The sequence below is a fragment of the Salmo salar genome, chromosome ssa16, assembly GCF_905237065.1.
Source record: "Salmo salar chromosome ssa16, Ssal_v3.1, whole genome shotgun sequence".
NCBI classification, from domain to species: Eukaryota; Metazoa; Chordata; class Actinopteri; order Salmoniformes; family Salmonidae; genus Salmo; species Salmo salar.
The window spans coordinates 59793764-59816971 of NC_059457.1; the positions used below are offsets into that span (position 1 = coordinate 59793764).

A 23208-nucleotide genomic window follows, 5' to 3' on the forward strand; every position below is an offset into this window, starting at 1 on the left:
CACGCCAAGAATCCTCTGTTGTGGTAATAGTGAACGCGCTCAGCCTCGGCAGCGCGCTTGATGGAGGCTCCGTGGACACAGACAGCTGCGCGCTTCGCTCCGAGTCCAGATCCGGGAAATGAAGGAACTCCGCGCCAGGTTTTGGGGCGATCTTTTTTTTTTTTTTTTTTTTTAAAGCGCCTCACTTTTAAAGCTCTGAATAACATAGACTACTACATACGGACGGATAGGCAGCTGATGAGCGGAGGAGCAGCGGGAGGCGAGAACAGTCTGTAGAGAGTGAAATGATGCCTGAAGAACCGCTCAATCGGGGACAGTTGGATTAATGGGGGCATCTATTGTTTTGAAAATTATTTATTGGTTCAGATTTTTTAGTGGATTTCTAATCGGGTCCATGTCAAAATGCCATTTGCCAAACGGATCGTGGAACCCCAGTTACTGTGCAGGCATTCAGTCCCGAAAGAAGAGAGTTTGGTTTTCGATGATCTGTGTACGGTTAACAATGTGGCTCTGTCCGGGACCCTACGACAGCTCTCCGACCTGGCCCGGCACGCCTGCTCTCTCTTCCAGGAGTTGGAGAGCGATATCGTGTTTACTAACCAACGGGTCCGGGGACTGCAGAGTAAAGTCGGTCAACTTCAGCAGTCTATCTCTGGGTTAGACGCCAAGCAGGAGGCAGTACGTGAGTACACCACTTTCTACTACAGCTCAACTTTTTCTCCTTTTAGCCACAGCGTGCCATGTGTTCTCTGCGGTGCTGCGTAGCCAGCACATGGTCTTCTAATATAAACTACAACTCAGTGGGAAACAGATTGGTGCTCTAAATACTGAATCTGAAGCATTGATACGGAATAGTAGTCAATAGGACACAGTGAGTTCCATCATGTTCATGTTGAGACTGTATTGGTTTATTAAAAACTTGGGTCTATGATCTGGTCTTGTTTTTATGTGTTCATGTGTTTCTATTCTAAGCGCAACTGATCGCTAGAGCGGCATGCTGACTGTTTCGCGGTATTCATCATTGTAGGCAATGGCACCAGTTTATTGATAACTGGCGTGGTGTAATCGCCATTTCAATGTTTTCAGAACCAGGCTCTATCCATACATACTATGCTTTAAATCTAAATGCGACAATGAGGTTAGTTTGCTGTCCCGTATTAGGGTTAGGTCCATGGTAACATAATGAGGGTTAGGTCCATGGTAACATGATTGCTGAATTAGGGTTAGGTCTATAGTAACATAATGAGGCCATGTGGAGGGATAGAGGGCTGGAGCAGCAGATGGGTCTTTTTGTTTGTTTTTGTTTTGTTTATTGTGTAAGATGTATTTTTCAGTTTAATTAAAGATTAGATTAAATGTTTGATTCATGTACATTACACTATTTTTTTTCTCTCAGTAATTTCAGTCCCAATCTATTGCAATCATCAACATTTCATTGCAGGATGGAAAACAAGGGGTGTGAGGGAGTAACCAATCATTTCCCTGATACTGGCACAGCATGATGATGATGCTGTTGGCTGGCTAGTTTAATTTCTACACTCTAAAAGAATTCTGGGTTGTTTGGATGACCCAACTGCTGGGATGTAGTAAGGTCATGCTTCCATTAAAAAGATCAAGGCTGGGGCGCGTTGGGAGGCTGGGGCGCGTTGGGAGGCTATGACGACTCAAACACCATTAAGTTTGCTGACGACACAACAGTGGTAGGCCTGATCACAGACAACGATGAGACGGCCTATAGGGAGGTGGTCAGAGACCAACAACCTCTCCCTCAATGTGATCAAGACAAAGGAGATGATTGTGGACTACAGGAAAAGGAGGACCGAGCACGCCCCCATTCTCATCGACGGGGCTGTAGTGGAGCAGGTTGAGAGCTTCAAGTTCCTTGGTGTCCACATCACCAACAAACTAACATGGTCCAAACACACCAAGACAGTCGTGAAGAGGGCACGACAAAACCTATTCCCCCTCAGGAGACTGAAAAGATTTGGCATGGGTCCTCAGATCCTCGAAGTTCTACAGCTGCACCATCGAGAGCATCCTGACTGGTTGCATTACTGCCTGGTATGGCAACTGCTCAGCCTCCGACCGCAAGACACTACAGAGGGTAGTGTTTACAGCCCAGTACAAGCTGGGCTGTACTGGGCCAAGCTTCCTGCCATCCAGGACCTCTATACCAGGCGGTGTCAGAGGAAGACCCTAAAAATGGTCAGACTCCAGCCACCCTAGTCATAGACTGTTCTCTCTGCTACCACATGGCAAGCGGTACCGGAGCGCCAAGTCTAGGTGCTAGACCTGAACAGCTATTACAATGGCTACCCAGACTATTTGCATAGTCACTTTTCAATAACTCTACCTACATGTACATATTACCTCAACTAACCGGTGCCCCGCACATTGACTCTGTACCGGTACTCCCTATATATAGAGTAAATTTCATTCCGGTTAATCTGTTCTGTTGTTTTGTTAAGATTGAACACTGACACCTTTTGTAGCTTTAAAGGTATACTTCAGGATTGGCAGTGAGGCCAGGTCTACCTACGGCGGCCTCTCTCAATGGCAAGTCCATGCTCACGGGGTCTGTACATAGTCAAAGCTTTCCTTAAGTTTGTGTCAGTCACAGTGGTCAGGTATTCTGCCACTGTGTTCTCTCTGTTTAGGGCCAAATAGCATTCTAGTTTGCTCTGTTTTTTGGGGGGGTAAATTCTTTCCAATGTGTCAAGTAATTATCATTTTGTTTTCTCCTGATTTGGTTGGGTCTAATTGTGTTGCTGTCCTGGGGCTCTGTGGGGTCTGTTTGTGTTGCTGTCCTGGGGCTCTGTGGGGTCTGTTTGTGTTTGTGAACAGAGCCCCAGGACCAGCTTGCTTAGGGGACTCTTCGCCAGGTTTATTTCTCTGTAGGTGAGGGCTTTGTTATGGAAGGTTTGGGAATCACTTCCTTTTAGGTGGTTGTAGAATTTAACAGCTTTTTTCTGTATTTTGATAATTAGCGGGTATTGGCCTAATTCTGCTCTGCATTATTTGGTGTTTTACGTTGTACATGGAGGATATTTTTTCAGAATTCTGAATGCAGTCTCAATTTGGTGTTTGTCCCATTTTGTGAATTCTTGGTTGGTGAGCGGACCCCAGACTTCACAACCATAAAGGGCAATGGGTTCTATAACTGATTCAAGTATTTTTAGCCAGATCCTAATTGGTATGTCGAATTTTGTTCCTTTTGATGACATAGGAGGGCCTTCTTGCCTTGTCTCTCAGATCGTTCACAGCTTTGTGGAAGTTACCTGTGGTGCTGATGTTTAGGCCGGGGTAGGTATAGGTTGTTGTGTGCTATAGGGCAACGGTGTCTAGATGGAATTTGTGTTTGTCTTGGCAGCTACTGTTTTTTGGAACACCATTATTTGTGTCTTACTGAGATTTACTGTCGGGGCCCCAGGTCTGTCGGGGCCCGAGGTCTGTCGGGGCCCTAGGTCTGACAGAATCTGTGCAGAAGATCTAGGTGCTGCTGTAGGCCCTCCTTGGTTGGTGACAGAAGCACCAGATCATCAACAAACAGAAGACATTTGACTTCAGATTCTGGTAGGGTGAGGGCCGGGTGCTGCAGACTGTTCTAGTGCCGTCGCCAATTCGTTGATAAACAGTGCCGGAAAGTATTCAGACCCCTTGACTTTTTCAACATTTTGTTACATTACAGCCTTACTCTAAAAATGATTAAATCTGTCTACACACACACACACACACAATACCCCATGATGACAAGGCAAAATCAGCTTTTTAGAAATTTTAGCAAATGTATAAAAAAAGCGGAAATATCACATTTACATTAGTATTCAGACCCTTTAATCAGTACATTGTTGAAGCACCTTTTGGCAGTGATCACAGCATTGAGTCTTGGGTATGATGCTACAAGCTTGGCACCCCTGTATTTGGGGAGTTTCTCCCATTCTTCTCTGCAGATCCTCTCAAGCTCTGTCAGGTTGGATGGGGAGCGTTGCTGCACAGCTATTTTCAGGTCTCTCCAGAGATGTTAGATCAGGTTCAAGTCCGGGCTCTGGCTGGCCCACTCAAGGACATTCAGAGACTTGCCCCGAAGCCACTCCTGCGTTCTCTTGGCTGTGTGCTTAGGGTCGTTGTCCTGTTGGAAGGTCAACCTTCGCCCCAGTCTGAGTTCCTGAGTGCTCTGGAGACACAATGTTATAATTTTCTCTACTTTATGCATATTGTTTTTATACTGAATTATCAGCTCTTCAACCAAAACCTAATTTTAGATAAAGGGAACTAGAAAATCGATCCAAGTTTGTTATCTTTAACTTTAAATATAAACATGAGCTGGCTAATCACTCGCACGTGGGCTTTAGGGACTGAGACCTGTAATGTTCTATAGTCTAATGCCTGCTGCCAGGTGGGCTTGAGGGACTGTTGAGACCTGTGTTAATGTTCTATAGCCTAATACCTGCTGCAATAAGTTAGTCATTATTAGTGACTGCATTATGCATGGTTCTATTTACATTTGTAACAAAGGTTATTTTCATAGGCTGATCAGGGATTATTCCCCCAAAAAAGCATGTTAAACTACTTTTATAAAATTACATTTATTAGTGCGTTTTATGGTTGTTGAAGGCTTATATAATAAATAAAGGCTATTTTATTTTTTTATTTTTTAGCCAAGGTATAATTTTACAAACCTGGAATTCATTAGATTATTGCTAACTGTTTGAAATGCAGTGTATTTAATCTTTTAATTGTACAAAGCTTATTTAGAGAGAACATAAACATTTTTGGATATATTGTGAATCGCCCATAAGTTAAAAAACAAATGGAAATCTGATTTTAGACCATATCACCCAGCTGAACTGGGAGGCTTATTAGAGGTACACATGAAAGTGATTTTTATGTTTGAGCTGTTAGTGCAGGGTGAGCTGCACACAGTGGACTTCCTACTAGTGCACACTGCCTCAGTGTTAACAGTGTAACTCTGGTTCATAGGCACATGATTACTGTATACAATAGCTGTAGGATCAACAGAGGAATTCAGGGCGGCAGATGGACAGTAGGGCCGGGGAGCAGGCAGCTGGGGGGGCGGGGAGCTAGGGGGGGCCGGGGAGCAGGCGGCTGGGGGGGGCCGGGGAGCAGGCGGCTGGGGGGGGCCGGGGAGCAGGTAGCTGGGGGGGGCCGGGGAGCAGCCTATCCTACCTCCCTGACCCAGCCTGCTCCCCTGCCTCCCTGACCCATCCTTCCTCCCTGACCCAGCCTGCTCCCCTGCCTCCCTGACCCAGCCTGCCTCCCTGACCTCTGCTCCCCTGCCTCCCTGACCCTTCCTGCCTCCCTGACCCAGCCTGCTCCCCTACCTCTGCTCCCCTGCCTCCCTGACCCTGCCTGCTCCTCTGGGATGATGCGGTATTCCACAGATACTCCTCACATGGGAGGGGAAGACTGGGGAGATTAGGAAGAGTAGAGAGGTTGGGGAGGTGGCAGGGCTTGTTTATGAAAGTGTTTAGTTTATATGTGTAAGGGTTTAGCTGGAGGACATGTTAGTCATTACAGCTACATTCCTGGGGCTCCTGGCAGACGGGCGAGCAGAGCAAGTGCTGCTGCATGGTCCTCTCCTCCTAGAACCTGGTGTATATTTTCAGGACACAATCTGTAGCAAATAAATTGGGAGATGAACATGTTTTGTCCAGCAGGTTATGGTACACGTCATGTATATAACAGACATGACTGTTCCTAATGCATGTTGAAGACCTTCCATACTATTACTTCAGCTCTGTTTGTTCTGTCTCCATGGAGACTGGAACACCTATTTGTTGTTGTTGATTGTTAGTTGGGGGGGGGGGCTGTTTGCGCTGATCTAAACTTCTTTTGTACATAATGTTTCCGCCATCGTTTCCTATGACTGAAAAGAGCTTCTGGACATCAGAACAGCGACCACTACTTCTCACCTGGGCCCTGATCCCCGACACTCGGAAGAGACCGTGATATAGAGGCCGATGTGCGAGTACCCTGATGAAACTACGGGGGAGAGTAAATAATCTACCCTCTGTTCTATTGGCCAATGTACTGGAGAACCAACTGGCCTTCTAGGCAGAGTTGCAAAGAAAAAGCCATATCTCAGACTGGCCAATAAAAATAAAAGATTAAGATGGGCAAAAGAACACAGACACTGGACAGAGGAACTCTGCCTAGAAGGCCGGCATCCCGGAGTCGCCTCTTCACTGTTGACGTTGAGACTGGTGTTTTGTGGGTACTATTTAATGAAGCTGCCTGTTGAGGACTTGTGAGGTGTCTGTTTCTTAAACTAGACACTCTAATGTACTTGTCCTCTTGCTCAGTTGTGCACCGGGTCCTCCCACTCCTCTTTCTATTCTGGTTAGAGCCAGAATAGAAGGCAGTAGTACACAGCGTTGTACGAGATCTTTAGTATGGTGGCAATTTTTCGCATGGAATAGCCTTCATTTCTCTGAACCAGAACAGACTGACGAGTTTCAGGAGAAAGGTCTTTGTTTCTAGCAATTTTGAGCCTGTAATCGAACCCACAAATGCTGATGCTCCAGATACTCAACTAGTCTAAAGACAGCCAGTTTTATTGCTTCTTTAATCAGCACTACAGTTTTCAGCAGTGCTAACATAATTGCAAAAGGGTTTTCTAATGATCAATTAGCCTTTTAAAATGATAAACTTGGATTAGCTAACACAACGTGCCATTGGAACACAGGAGTGATGGTTGCTGATAATGGGCCTCTGTACGCCTATCTAGATATTCCATTAAAAATCAGCCGTTTCCAGCTACAATAGTCATTTACATTGTTAACAATATCTACACTGTATTTCTGATCAATTTGATGATATTTTAATGGACAAAAAATGTGCTTTTCTTTCAAAAACACAGACATTTAAGTGACCCCAAACTTTTGTGTGTAAAAAATTATATATTTTTACACAAACACACCACTACATTGACACTCTCACACACAATCACATACAGTACATATTTTTTTATTTAACCAGGTAGGCCAGTTGAACAAGTTCTCATTTACAACTGCGACCTGGCCAAGAAAGTAAAGCACTGTGACAAAAACAACAGAGTTACACATGGGATAAACAACAACACATAGTTACACATGGGATAAACAAACGTATAGTCAATAACACAGTAGAAGAATCTATATATAGTCAATAACACAATAGAAAAGGTCTATGTACAGTGTGTGCAAATGTAGTAAGATTAGGGAGGTAAGGCAATAAATAGGCCATAGTGGTGAAATAATTACAATTTAGCATTAATACTGGAGTGATAGATGTGCAAGTTGAGATTCTGGGGAGCAAAAAAAGAAATAACAATATGGGGATGAGGTAGTTGGATGGGCTATTTACAGATGGGCTATTTACAGATGGGCTGTGTACAGTGATCAGTAAGCTGCTCTAACAGCTGATGCTTAAAGTTAACGGGAGATGCAAGACACCAGCTTCAGTGATTTTTCTTTATTACATTTTTCTTTTTTTTCAATTCATTCCAGTCATTGGCAGCAGAGAGCTGGAAGGAAAGGCGGCCAAAGGAGGAATTGGCTTTGGGGATGACCAGTGAGATATACCTGCTGAGGCGTGGGCTACGGGTGGGTGTTGCTATGGTGACTAGTGATCTAAGGCGGGGCTTTACCTAGCAAAGACTTATCGATGACCTGGAGCCAGTGGGTTTGGCGACGAATATGTAGCGAGGGCCAGCCAACGAGAGCGTACAGGTCACAGTGGTGGGTGGTATACGGTGCTTTTGTGACAAAACGGATGGAACTGTGATAGACTGCATCCCGTTTGTTGAGTTGAGTGTTGGGGGCTATTTTGTAAATTACATCGCCGAAGTCAAGGATCGGTAGGATGGTCAGTTTTACGAGGGTATGTTTGGCAGCATGAGTGAAGGAGACCTTGTTGTGAAATAGGAAGCTGATTTCTAGATTTAATTTTGGATTGGAGATGCTTAATGTGAGTCTGGAAGGAGAGTTTACAGTCTAACCAGACACCTAGGTAGTTGTCCACATATTCTAGGTCAGAACCGTCCAGAGTAGTGATGCTAGTCGGGCGGGCGGTTGCGGGCAGCAATCGGTTGAAGAGCATGCATTTGGTTTTACTAGCATTTAAGAGCAGTTGGAGGCCACGGAAGGAGAGTTGTATTGCATTGAAGCTCATTTGGATGTGTAAGTGTCCAAAGAAGGGCCAGATGTGTACAGATTGGTGTCGTCTGCATAGAGGTGGATCAGAGAATCACCAGCAGCAAGAGAAACATCATTGATGTATACAGAGAAGAGAGTTGGCCCGAGAATTGAACCCTATGGCACCCCCATAGAGACTGCCAGAGGTCCGGAAAACAGGCCCTCCGATTTGACACACTGAACTCTGTCAGAGAAGTAGTTGGTGAACCAGGCGAGGCAGTCATTTGAGAAACCAAGGCTGTTGGGTCTGCCGATAAGAATGCGGTGATTGACAGTCAAAAGCCTTGGCCAGGTCGATGAAAATGGCTTTTATCGATGGTGGTTATGATATTGTTTAGGACCTTGAGCGTGGCTGAGGTGCAGCCGTGACCAGCTCAGAAACCAGATTTCGTAGCGGAGAAGGTACGGTGGGATTCGAAATGGTCAGTGATCTGTTTGTTAACTTGGCTTTTGAAGATTTTAGGAAAGCAGGGCAGGATGGATATGCAGTTGAAGTCGGAAGTTTACATACCCCTTAGCCAAATACATTTAAACTCAGTTTTTCACAGTTCCTGACATTAAATCCTAGTACAAATTCCCTGTCTTAGGTCAGTTAGGATCACCACTTTATTTTAAGAATGTGAGATGTCAGAATAATAGTAGAGATAATGATTTATTTCAGCTTTTATTTCTTTCATCACATTCCCAGTGGGCTAGAAGTTTACATACTCTCAATTAGTATTTGGTAGCATTGCCTTTAAACTGTTTAACTTGGGTCAAATGTTTCAGGTAGCCTTCCACAAGCTTCCCACAATAAGTTGGGTGAATTTTCGCCCATTCCTCCTGACAGAGCTGGTGTAACTGAGTCAGGTTTGTAGGCCTCCTTGCTCGCACACACTTTTTCAGTTCTGCCCACAAATCTTCTTCAGGATTGAGATCAGGGCTTTGTGATGGCCACTCCAATACTTTGACTTTGTTGTCCTTAAGCCATTTTGCCACAACTTTGGAAGTATGCTTGGGGTCATTGTCCATTTGGAAGACCAATTTGCGACCAAGCTTTAACTTCCTGACTGATGTCTTGAGATGTTGCTTCAATATATCCACATAATTTTCCTGCCTCATGATGCCATCTATTTTGTGAGGTGCACCAGTTCCTCCTGCAGCAAAGCATCCCCACAACATGATGCTGCCACCCCCGTGCTTCACGGTTGGGATAGTGTTATTCGGCTAGCAAGTCTCGCTCTTTTTCCTCCAAACACAACGATGGTCATCATGGCCAAACAGTTATATTTTTGTTTCATCAGACCAGAGGACATTTCTCCAAAAAGTACAATCTTTGTCCCCATGTGCAGTTGCAAACCGCAGTCTGGCTTTTTTATGGCAGTTTTGGAGCAGTGGCTTCTTCCTTGCTGAGCGGCCTTTCAGGTTTTGTCGATGTAGGACTTCTTCTACTGTGGATATAGATACTTTTGAAGCTGTTTCCTCCAGCATCTTCACAAGGTCCTTTGCTGTTGTTCTGGGATTGATTTGCACTTTTCGCACCAAGTACGTTCATCTCTAGGAGACAGAATGCATCTCCTTCCTGAGCGGTATGACGGCTGCGTGGTCCCATGGTGTTTTTACTTGCGTACTATTGTTTGTACAGATGAACGTGGTACCTTCAGGCGCTTGGAAATTGCTCCCAAGGATGAACCAGACTTGTGGAGGTCTACAGTTTTTTTTTTTCTGAGGTCTTGGCTTATTTCTTTTGATTTTCCCATGATGTCAAGCAAAGAGGCACTGAGTTTGAAGGTAGGCCTTGAAATACATCCACAGGTACACCTCCAATTGACTGAAATTATGTCAATTAGCCTATCAGAAGCTTTTAAAGTCATGACATTTTCTGACATTTTCCAAGCTGTTTAAAGGCACAGTCAACTTAGTGTATGTAAACTTCTGACCCACTGGAATTGTGATACAGTGAAATAATCTGTCTGTAAACAATTGTTGGAAAAATTCCTTGTCATGTACAAAGTAGATGTCCCAACCGATTTGCCAAAACTATATTTTGTTAACAAGAAATTTGTGGAGTGGTTGAAAAACGAGTTTTAATAACGCCAACCTCATTGTATGTAAACTTCCGACTTTAACTATAGGTCTGTAACAGTTTGGGTCTAAGGTGTTTCCCTCTTTGAAGAGGGGGATGACCGTGGCAGCTTTCCATTCTTTGGGGATCATTTACATTTTAGTCATTTAGCAGACGCTCTTATCCAGAGCGACTTACAGTAGTGAATGCATACATTTCATATTTTTATTTTTTTCTGTGCTGGCCCCCCGTGGGAATCGAACCCACAACCCTGGCGTCGCAAACACCATGCTCTACCAACTGAGCTACAGGGAAGGCTCAGACAATACAACAGAGGTTGAACAGGCTAGTAATAGGGGTTGCAACAATTTCGGCGGATACTTTTAGAAAGGGAGGGTCCAGATTGTCTAGCCCAGCTGATTTGTAGGGATCCAGATTTTGCAGCTCTTTTAGAGCATCAGCTGTCTGGATTTGGGTGAAGGGGAGGGGGGGGGTGGGGATTTGGGCCAGTTGCTGTGGGGGGTGCAGGGCTGTTGGCCGGGGTTGGGGTAGCCAGGTGGAAAGCATGGCCAGCCGTAGAGAAATGCTTATTGAAATGATCGATTATAGTGGATTTATCAGTGTTTCCTAGCCTCAGTGCAGTGGGCAGCTGGGAGGAGGTGCTCTTATTCTCCATGGACTTTTTGGAATTAGTGCTACAGGAGGCAAATTTCTGTTTGAAAAAGCTAGCCTTACCTAACTGACTGTGTATATTGGTTCTTGACTTCCTTGAAAAGTTGCATATCGCGGTGGCTATTCGATGCTAATGCAGAACGCCACAGGATATTTTTGTGCTGGTCAAGGGCAGTCAAGTCTGAGGTGAACCAAGGGCTATATCTGTTCTTAGTTCTACATTTTTTGAATGGGGCATGCTTATTTAAGATGGTGAGGAAGGCACTTTTGAAGAGCAACCGGGCATCCTCTCCTGACGGGAAGAGGTCGAAATCCTTGAGGATAACCGGGCCAGGTCGATTTTAAAGGCCTGCTTGCTGAAGTGTTTTAGGGAGCGTTTGACAGTGATGAGGTGTGGTCGTTTGACCGCGGACCCTTTCGGACACAGGCAATGAGGCAGTGGTCGCTGAGATCCTGGTTGAAGACAGCAGAGGTGTATTTAGAGGGAAAGTTGGTCAGGAGGATATCTGAGGGTGCCCATGTTTACGGATTTGGGTTGATGTCGCGCTGTGCAGACTGGCAGGTATTGACCGGGTTGAGGCTGGCTGGTGTCTGAGTTAACGGTGAGGACCGCTAGCAGTAGCTTACTGACTAGTAGCCAGTTAGCTGGCTAGGTTCTGAAGGGGGTTCTGGTTCTAAAGTATAAAATTAGCAGATCTGTACCACATTGGGTGAGGCGGGTTGCAGGAGAGTTGATTCAGTCCGTAGATGGAAAGTGAGTTTACAATATATACGAGGAAAACTATTATTTACACGGGACAAGAGAAAACACATGTCCAACTGCCACAGCATCTTGGATTGTTTTTTACACACACACACACACACACACACACAAAGCTGCACACACACACACACACACACACAACACAAAGATGCATGCATACATACACATTTTCTGCTGCTACTCTGTTCTTTATTTTACTTGTATTATCTATCCTGATGCCTGGTCACTTTACCCTGCCTTCATGTTCATATCTACCTCAAATACCTTATTATTATCTATCCTGATGCCTAGTCACTTTACCCTGCCTTCATGTACATATCTACCTCACAAACCTTATTATTATCTATCCTGATGCCTAGTCACTTTACCCTGCCTTTATGTTCATATCTACCTCAAATACCTTATTATTATCTATCCTGATGCCTGGTCACTTTACCCTGCCTTCATGTACATATCTACCTCAAATACCTCATACCTCTGAAGATTGATCTGGTACTGGTACTCGCTGCATTTGGAAACTTACTTTTTCCACATTTTGTTGCATTACAGCCTTATTCAAAAATGTATACAATTATTTCCCTCATCAATCTACACACAATACCCCATAATGACAAAGCGAAAAAACAGGTTTTTAGAAAAAAACATACCTAATTTATGTAAGTATTCAGACCCTTTGCTATCAGACTAGAAATTGAGCTCAGGTGCAGCTTGTTTCCATTTGATCATCCTTTATGTTTATACAACTTGATTGGAGCCCACCTGTGATAAATTCAATTGATTGACCAAGAACCTGATGGTAACTCAGACTCAACTGTAGCTCCACATTGATCTGGTACTTCCTGTATATAGCTCCACACTGATCTGGTACTGGTACTTCCTGTATATAGCTCCACATTGATCTGGTACTGGTACTCCCTGTATATAGCTCCACATTGATCTGGTACTGGTACTCCCTGTATATAGCTCCACATTGATCTGGTACTGGTACTCCCTGTATGTAGCTCCACATTGATCTGGTACTGGTACTTCCTGTATGTAGCTCCACATTGATCTGGTACTGGTACTTCCTGTATATAGCTCCACATTGATCTGGTACTGGTACTTCCTGTATATAGCTCCACATTGATCTGGTACTGGTACTTCCTGTATATAGCTCCACATTGATCTGGTACTTCCTGTATATAGCTTCACATTGATCTGGTACTGGTACTCCCTGTATATAGCTCCACATTGATCTGGTACTGGTACTCCCTGTATATAGCTCCACATTGATCTGGTACTGGTACTCCCTGTATATAGCTCCACATTGATCTGGTACTTCCTGTATATAGCTCCACAGTGCGCTGGTACTTCCTGTATATAGCTCCACAGTGCGCTGGTACTTCCTGTATATAGCACCAGTCTTATAAAATACATAAACTCGGCGTTGTTGGTTAATGGCTCATAAGTAAGAATTTCACGTTAAAGTCTACACCGGTTGTTTTCAGCGCATGTGACAAGTACAAACTCTATACACCAGGTCCAGTCCCAGCACTATGCCCCCTGTCCCAGCACTCTGCACCAGGTCCAGTCCCAGCACTATACACCAGGTCCAGTCCCAGCACTATGCCCCCTGTCCCAGCACTATGCACCAGGTCCAGTCCCAGCACTATACACCGGGTCCTGTCCCAGCACTATGCCCCTGTCCCAGCACTATGCCCCTGGTCCAGTCCCAGCACTATGCACCAGGTCCAGTCCCAGCACTATGCACCAGGTCCAGTCCCAGCACTATGCACCAGGTCCAGTCCCAGCACTATGCACCAGGTCCAGTCCCAGCACTATGCACCAGGTCCAGTCCCAGCACTATGCACCAGGTCCAGTCCCAGCACTATACACCAGGTCCAGTCCCAGCACTATACACCAGGTCCAGTCCCATATGCCATGCCACCTGTCCCATACGAAATGCCCCCTGTCCCATACGCCATATCCCCTGTCCCATACGCCATGCCCCGGTCCCAGCATTATGCAGGTTGAGAGCTTAAAGTTCCTTGGTGTCCACATCACCAACAAACTAACATGGTCCAAACACACCAAGAAAGTCGGGAAGAGGGCACAACAAAGCCTATTCCCCCTCAGGAAGCCTATTCCCCCTCAGGAAACTAAAGATTTGGCATGGGTCCTCAGATACTCAAAAGGTTCTACAGCTGCAACACCGAGAGCATCCTAACTGGTTGCATCACTGCCTGGAATGGCAACTGCTCGGCCTCTGACCGCAAAGGCACTACAGAGGGTAGTGCGTACGACCCAGTACATCACTGGGGCTAAGGTGCCTGCCATCCAGGACCTCTGCACTAAAAATTGTCAAAGACCCCAGTCACCCCAGTCATAGACTGTTCTCTCTACTACCGCATGGCAAGCGGTACCGGAGTGCCAAGTCTAGGACAAAAAGGTTTTACCCCCAAGCCATAAGACTCCTGAACAGGTAATCAAATGGCATACTACCTCAACCAGCCTGAATAACCAGTGCCTGTATGTAGCCTTGCTACTGTTTATTTTTCAGTCTTTTTACTGTTGTTTTTTTAAATTTCTTTTACTTAACTATTGTTCACCTAATACCTTTTTTGCACTGTTCGTTAGAGCCTGTAAATAAGAATTTCACTAAGGTCTACACCTGTTGTATTCGGCGCACGTGACAAATAAACTTTGATTTGATGTCCCAGCACTATGCCCCAGTCCCGGCGCCATACGCCATGCCCCAGTCCCGGCGCCATACGCCAGCCCCCATACGCCAGCCCCCATACGCCAGCCCCCATACGCCATACGCCAGCCCCCATAGCCATACGCCGGCCCCCTTACGCCATACGCCGGCCCCCTTACGCCATACGCCGGCCCCCATACGCCATACGCCAGCCCCCATACGCCATACGCCAGCCCCCAACGCCATACGCCAGCCCCGGCCCCATACGCCAGCCCCATACGCCTGCCCCCAACGCCATACGCCAGCACCGTACGCCAGCTCCAGTCCAGGCACTATACCCTAGTCCAAGCTCTAGCCCTATACCCCAGACTCTTGGGCCTGGGGCTATGAGCCCAGACTATAGCTGGGCAAGCCTGGTTGTCCAGGCAACCTGACATCTTAGAGAGAGAGACCATTTTAAAGTACATGCTTAGTTTTCAGTCATTAATATCACATTAGTACAGTCAACTGTTTTCTCCAATGAGCAAATAACTTAAGAGCCAAAACGGTATTTCCCTGGACAGTGGTTGAGTTTACATCACTTAACAATGTGTTGCTCATCTAGTTCTGTTTAGTAGAGACGCAGTGGGACTAAGAAAAGTGGGACAATAAATGTCTGACTACAGGATATTCTACCTGAGTCAAAAGTACCTCAGTGATTCTTCTGTTACCTGATTCCTCTGTTGGAGGGGCGATAGTCTGAGAACTTAGCGCTTGAAATTATGCCAGTATTGTACAGCTTATTCTCCAGAGTTATTTTGTCAAACAGTCAGACTTTGTGCACCAGCGAGGATCAGGGAAGAATGGTTAAATAACCCCGCTACTCAGCCTGGCGCTAAGAGAACAGAGTTGGGTTTAATAGCCTGTGATGGCTCTGTCCAATGAGACGATGGCTCTGTCCAATGAGACGATGGCTCTGTCCAATGAGACGATGGCTCTGTCCAATGAGACGATGGCTCTGTCCAATGAGACGATGGCTCTGTCCTAGGTGGAGAACATGGCTGTATTGTTAAGATGAGCTGGACCTAAGACGGACCTTGAGATTGTTTTCATATACTTTGGGGGGGAAAATGATATCAACCAATGAGTGACTAGTTTTATAACAACTGATTTCCTGAATGTGTTGCTATATAATTTCTAACAGCAGTTCATATTGAGTTAGTGTGTTTTGGTTTATTGCACATCAGAGAAGCATGAAATATAAAACTGAATGGAGACTGTATCTGCCTTCTAACCAGGACCATCTGTGAGGTGTAAGAGTTAAAGAACAGCCCTGATATTAAAGAGGCTTTTTCAACCCGTCTTCTCTCAGTGCTTTAATAGAAAGCTTTCTACTATTCATTTCATGTTGTGAGATTTACTGTTCTCTGGAGCTTTTATTGGGGTTTCAGACGTTTGTTTTTCAGAGTCACCCAGGAGAATATGTTATTGGAAACGTTTGTTTCCTGATGTTGACTCATTTCTGGGAACTGTGGTACTGTTGACCTGTTGCATCACGGGGCTGACGGAGGGGCCGGGGCCGGGGCCGGCTTCACTCTTTCTCCAGAGAGAACTCCTGCAGTCAACCTCTGAAAACGATGATAGTTAGACACAGGCTGCCTTGGAAAGTACCTGGGGGTGTGGTGTTGTGTAGTTAGAGCAACATGTTAGTTCCCCACGTGGGCCTCTATGGAGAAATAGATAAAACCTGGCAGATTTCCCAATATGGTGCTGTGTTCCACCAAAACAGAGCACTGAAACGCTAAAAACACTGGGACATTATTAGCAGGACTTTCATTTTGTTCCAGCCCTCCTTATTATCTCCACAATACCACTGAAGAAGAAGGAGACCAGCCCCTGTGTCTTTGTTATTATGGTCCTTCTTAACCTCTGGCTGCTGTTTGGCCAGACGTCTTTATGATTTCATACTGGGTAAAAGGCCTGGATGTTTCAGCTATAGAGATTGTGTCATGAAGATGACAATGGTCCCAAAATCTGCTCACTGACTCAGACGTTTTTCGTCTTTCTCTATACATACTGTAGCAAACAATATATTAAATAGACTGAACAAAAATAGAAACACAACATGCAATAATTTCTAAGATTTACAGTTCATATAAGGACATCAGTCAATTGAAAGAAAATCATTAGGTCCTAATCTATGGATCCTCACGACTGGGAATACAGATATGTATTTATTCACCAGCCTTAACCTCTTTAACCCTTTTAGAGTCCCCATCCTTCACCTCAACCCGTTTACAGTAACCAGCTTCGACCCATTTACAGTAACCAGCTTCGACCCATTTACAGTAACCAGCTTCGACCCATTTAGCTTCACCAGGGAGAGATGGAGCAGCTCTGCTTCTAGCTCTTAAGCAACTTTGCAGTGTGTTTTTTGTATGTGTTATTTCTTACATTAGTAGCCCAGAAATGTGTTGTGTTATTACATACAACCGGAAATAACTTTCGGATATCTGCGCAGCAGTAACTCACTAGCATTACGACCAGGAATACGACATTCCCGAATTGGATCCTTTGTTCGTCCCCTCCAGGGCATTTCAACTGATGCCAGAGGCTGATCCAAAACACTGTTGGAGGAGAAGAGGTATTCGGAGTGGACTCCTATTCCGACTCATGAGGCGCTCACATCACCCACCGCTTCTGAGTATATTACTCGCTAATGTTCAGTCTATGGATAATAAAGTTGATGAACTCTGAAGGATCTCCTTCGAGAGAGACATCAGGGATTATAACATGCTCTGTTTCACGGAAACATGGCTCTCTTGGGATATACTGTCCGTACAGCCAGTTGGGTTCTCAGTTCATCACGCAGACAGGAATAAAGATCTCTCTGGGAAGAAGGGCCGGTGTGTATGTTTCATGATTTAACTACTCATGGTGTAACATACAGGAACTTAAGTCCTTTTGTTCACCCGACCTAGAATACCTCACAATCAAATACCGACCGTATTACCTCCCAAGAGAATTCTCTTTGGTTATAGTCACAGCTGTGTATATCCCCCCTCAAGCCGATACCACGACGGCCCTCAAGGAACTACACTTGACTATGAAACTGGAAACCACATATCCTGAGGCCGCATTTATTGTAGCCGGGGATTTTAACAAAGCTAATCTGAGCAGAACGCTACTGAAGTTCTACAAACACATTGACTTTAGCACTCGCTCTAAGAAAACATGGGACCACTGCTACTCAGCTTTTCGAAATGCCTACAAGGCCCTCCCCCGCCCTCCCTTCAGAAAATCTGATCGTCTCCATTTTGCTCCTCCCTTCCTATAGGCAGAAATTCAATCAGGAAGTACCCGAGCTACGGACTATTCAACGCTGGTCTGACCAATCGGAATCAATGCTTCAAAACATTTTTGATTCCGCAGACTGGGATATGTTCCGAGTAGCCTCTGGGAATAATATCGAAGGATACGGTGGCTGAGTTTATCAGGAAATGTATAGGAGATTATTAAACCTACCCAAACCAGAAACCATGGATCGATGGCAGCATTCTTAAAACTGAAAGCGTGAACCACTGCATTTACTATGGCAAGGTGACTGGGAATATGGCCGAATACAAACAGTATAGTTATTCCCTCCGTAAGTCAAACAGGCAAAACGTCAGGACAAAGTGGAGTCGCAATTCAACGGCTCCGACACGAGACGTATGTGCCAGGGACTCAAGATAGTCACAACTACAAAGGGAAATCCAGCCACGTTGCGGACAGTCTTGCTTCCGGATAAGCTAAACAACTTTTTGCCTGCTTTGACATCATGGGAAAATCAAAAGAAATCAGCAAAGACTTCAGAAAAAAATTGTATACCTCCACAAGTCTGGTTCATCCTTGGGAGCAATTTCCAAATGCCTGAAGGTACCACGTCATCTGTACATACAATAGTACGCAAGTATAAACACCATGGGACCACGCAGCCGTCATACCGCTCAGGAAGGTGACGCATTCTGTCTCCTAGAGATGAACGTACTTTGGTGCGAAAAGTGCAAATCAATCCCAGAACAACACACAAAGGACCTTGTGAAGATGCTGGAGGAAACGGGTACAAAAGTATCTATATCCACAGCAAAACGAGTCCTATATCGACATAACCTGAAAGGCCGCTCAGCAAGGAAGAAGCCACTGCTCCAACACCGCCATAAAAAAGCCAGACTACGGTTTGCAACTAGATATGGGGACAAAGCTCATACTTTTTTGGAGAAATGTCCTCTGGTCTGATGAAACAAAAATAGAACTGTTTGGCCATAATGACCATTGTTATGTTTGGAGGAAAAAGGGGGATGCTTGCAAGCCGAAGAACACCATCCCAACTGTGAAGCACGGGGTGGCAGCATCATGTTGTGGGGGTGCTTTGCTGCAGGAGGGACTGGTGCACTTCACAAAATAGATGTCATCATGAGGAAAGAAAATTAATGTGGATATATTGAAGCAACATCTGAAGACATCAGTCAGGAAGTTAAAGCTTGGTCACACATGGGTCTTCCAAATAGACAATGATCCCAAGTATACTTCTAAAGTTGTGGCAAAATGGCTTAAGGACAACACAGTCAAGGTATTGGAGTGGGCATCACAAAGCCCTGACTTCAATCCTATAGAAAATTTGTGGGCAGAACTGTAAAAGCATGTGCGAGCAAGGAGGCCTACAAACCTGACTCAGTTACACCAGCTCTGTCAGGAGGAATGGGCCAAAATTCACCCAACTTATTGTGGGAAGCTTGTGGAAGGCTACCTGAAACGTTTGACCCAAGTTAAACAGTTTAAAGGCAATGCTACCAAATACTAATTGAGAGTATGTAAACTTCTAGCCCACTGGGAATGTGATGAAAGAAATAAAAGCTGAAATAAATCATTATCTAATTAAGTATCATCGCTACTATTATTCTGACATTTCACTATTTTTAAATAAGGTGGTGATCCTAATTGACCTAAGACAGGGCATTTTTACTAGGATTAAATGTCAGAAATTGTGAAACTGAGTTTAAATGTATTTGGCTGACGGGTATGTAAACTTCCGACTTTAACTACTTACTGACTTTGTCTACATGGGAAAATGTTGTTGCTGTGTCCTGTAGACATTTAAAGTGGCGTTTAAATACAAAACAAAATTGGCATTACAACTTTAGTAACAGTTACATACCAATTAAAAAAATAATTAAAATCAAGACATCAAACACATAAAAAAAAAAGCCTAGCCTGCTGGCCTTACTGGGTGGATAGGAACATTAGCCTGCTGGCCTTACTGGGTGGATAGGAACATTAGCCCGCTGGCCTTACTGGGTGGATAGGAACATTAGCCTGCTGGCCTTACTGGGTGGATAGGAACATTAGCCTGCTGGCCTTACTGGGTGGATAGGAACATTAGCCTGCTGGCCTTACTGGGTGGATAGGAACATTAGCCTGCTGGCCTTACTGGGTGGATAGGAACATTAGCCTGCTGGCCTTACTGGGTGGATAGCAACATTAGCCTGCTGGCCTTACTGGGTGGATAGCAACATTAGCCTGCTGGCCTTACTGGGTGGATAGGAACATTAGCCTGCTGGCCTTACTGGGTGGATAGGAACATTAGCCTGCAGGCCTTACTGGGTGGATAGGAACATTAGCCCGCTGGCCTTACTGGGTGGGATAGGAACATTAGCCCGCTGGCCTTACTGGGTGGGTAGGAACATTAGCCTGCTGGCCTTACTGGGTGGATAGGAACATTAGCCCGCTGGCCTTACTGGGTCTGTAGGAACATTAGCCTGCTGGCCTTACTGGGTGGATAGGAACATTAGCCTGCTAGCCTTACTGGGTGGATAGGAACATTAGCCCGCTGGCCTTACTGGGTGGATAGGAACATTAGCCCGCTGGCCTTACTGGGTCTATAGGAACATTAGCCTGCTGGCCTTACTGGGTGGATAGGAACATTAGCCTGCTGGCCTTACTGGGTGGATAGGAACATTAGCCTGCTGGGCTTACTGGGTGGATAGGAACATTAGCCCGCTGGCCTTACTGGGTGGATAGGAACATGAGCCTGCTGGCCTTACTGGGTCTGTAGGAACATTAGCCTGCTGGCCTTACTGGGTGGATAGGAACATTAGCCTGCTAGCCTTACTGGGTGGATAGGAACATTAGTCCGCTGGCCTTACTGGGTGGATAGGAACATTAGTCCGCTGGCCTTACTGGGTGGATAGGAACATTAGCCCGCTGGCCTTACTGGGTCTATAGGGACATTAGCCTGCTGGCCTTACTGGGTGGATAGGAACATTAGCCTGCTGGCCTTACTGGGTGGATAGGAACATTAGCCTGCTGGCCTTACTGGGTGGATAGGAACATTAGCCCGCTGGCCTTACTGGGTGGATAGGAACATTAGCCCGCTGGCCTTACTGGGTGGATAGGAACATTAGCCCGCTGGCCTTACTGGGTGGATAGGAACATTAGCCTGCTGGCCTTACTGGGTGGATAGGAACATTAGCCCGCTGGCCTTACTGGGTGGATAGGAACATTAGCCCGCTGGCCTTACTGGGTGGATAGGAACATTAGCCTGCTGGCCTTACTGGGTGGATAGGAACATTAGCCTGCTGGCCTTACTGGGTGGATAGGAACATTAGCCCGCTGGCCTTACATGCATGAAGGGAACTCTCGTGCGCCAGCTGTGTGGTTAGTGAGAAAGTGCATGTTGCAAATGTACGCTCCCTTACTAGACGTCCGACTACGTCCGAAAAATCCGCGGACGGCGTCGGGCCGCTCACGGGGGCCGGATCTTCCAGGAAGTCATCGAACGGAGTCTCTCGTACCTTCCGTTTCCGTTTAATAAAATTTTCTAAATTTGGTTTTTTTTTTTGCAGTCCCGGATTATTCCACGGGAGAGCGAACGGAATCATATTGCAAATGTAACATATATCACCAATCACGACGCGGCTTTTTCTCCTAAACGGAAAAGAATTCGAAGACGAAACTCGGTCTGCGTGGGTTTGGCATTATGGGCAGTTGGCCCCGAACAGGATGGAGTCGAGGCCTCGGCGCTTTTCGAGTTAAGGCTATTTTTCTGGGATTGAAAGTCAAACAGGAAAATAGAGTGCTGATTTGACCGCTTCACATCAAACTACATGAGCCTACGGTGTCAGGAGAAAAGGAACCATGCATTTACCAATGTTCATTTCAGAGAAATTGTACAATGACACATTGGTGATATTCAACAATAGGAGTTTTTTTTCCTCAAAGTTAACTATCCAGTTGCAGCGTGTTCAGATGAGTCCATTAAGGCGGGTTTCGGAGCTCTGCGAGATTTCTGTGATTTTCTGAAACACACTTGTTCAACCCTCTGTAAATAAGTCAGTTCTTAACATAAAGACCTAAAACTCAATATTCTATAAGAGCCTAACGTTCAGATTCCTGTGTCAACCAGAAGTGCCTTAAAATGGTGTCATAGGGGCTGTTTTGAAGGGTTAAAAAGGTCAGATCTTTCCACAACTTCATATGTGTGACTAGGCAACCCTCATGAACTGTAAATCAGTCATTTATCCCATCAGATGTCAAAGAAAAGCTCTCACACACACACACACACAGCCAGGACGGAGTGACAGTGCGGTGCTTAAAGACACAAAGAGCCTGCAATGGCATTACCATTATCTCTAGGCTGTGCCGAGTTCAATGAGACGCCCCGCTTGACCGTAGCTCGCTCGGTCTGAGCGCAGTGACCGTGAGAAAACTAGGCCCAAAATGATGCCTGCACCAATATGTCAAGTGCTTTTGGGTGACAGTGAGAGAACCGTTAGGGTTAGAAGCACAATTCAACCTCAGGAGCGTTCCCGAGGTCCTCCCGATCTGTGCAAGCCTAACCTTGACCCTGTGGCATTAACCCACAGTAAAAAGGTGTTTAGATCAAAAAGTGTGCAATGACTTCTCTCCCCATAGGAATACATTGACAATTCTCCTAAATTCAACCTGAAGTCTATGTGGGTTATGAATGCCTTATGAACCTGTCTTCTATAACAATCCATCAGGCTACTGTGAGGTCTACCTGTGTCGATTCTAAGCTTCCTGGAGCAACCGGAAGTTGTTAAAATCACCCTAAAGCTATTGTAATATAACCAACCTGCAGAATGTGAAAATCACGCAACTCAACCCTGTGTCATTCAGTCAATTCTTAAGGTAGAGACTTCATATTCAGGATTCTGTTTATGTCTACCGCAAAGACAACGTGTGTTGAGTAAGAACTTCCTGTGACAACCGGAAGTTGTTAAAAACACCCAAGAGCTATTGTCATATGGCCAACCAGCAGATAGTGAAAATCACGCAACTCAACCATCTGTTATTCAGTCAATTCTTAAGGTAGAGACTTCATATTCAGGATTCTGTTTATCCTTACCCCAAAGACAACGTGTGTGTCTATTCCTTTTGCAAAAAAACCTAAAACACACGCACACAATTTGTCCGTAGGGACATAGTGTGGGGCTTAGAGGCTTATACCGCCTTCAATAGTTATTTTCATTCAAACGATTCAAGAACCGTCAGACCTAGAGCTCTGAAATTTTAGAAACCTGTTCTAGAGCTCAAGTCGATAGTGCACGGTGATTTATGTGGCTCTAGAAGGTTCTCAGACCGAGAAACCGCCTCGTGCATTTGCAATATGTTCAATTCATTTTGAATATCACGGACATGGCGACATGTAGAAATGTCCCAGAGTCGCAAGACTAGGTGCATTGAAACCGCCTCGGCCCATAGAGACGGACCCCAATGTCTCTGTCCGATAGCTCATTCAGGGACCCCGTAGTAACGCCCTGAAAAAGTGGATTTTCAGCACCAATTAAGGCCATTGCTCGGGCACCGAATGACCTAT

General features: G+C 45.4%; 1 protein-coding gene across 6 annotated transcripts in view; it reads left to right on the plus strand.

Annotated features, from left to right (window-relative positions):
- Positions 1 to 218: 218 nt before the first annotated feature.
- LOC106574160 (Nance-Horan syndrome protein) overlaps positions 219 to 23208 on the plus strand; it is a 105787-nt gene continuing 82797 nt past the window's right edge. For all 6 annotated transcript variants that reach the window (XR_006759792.1, XM_045697530.1, XM_045697533.1 and 3 more), the window contains exon 1: positions 219 to 682. Coding sequence is in view for 5 of the 6 variants with exons in the window: in XM_045697530.1 (XP_045553486.1) it covers positions 403 to 682 (280 nt within the window). In the remaining variant the exon portion in view is untranslated. The remainder of the gene's footprint in view (positions 683 to 23208) is intronic.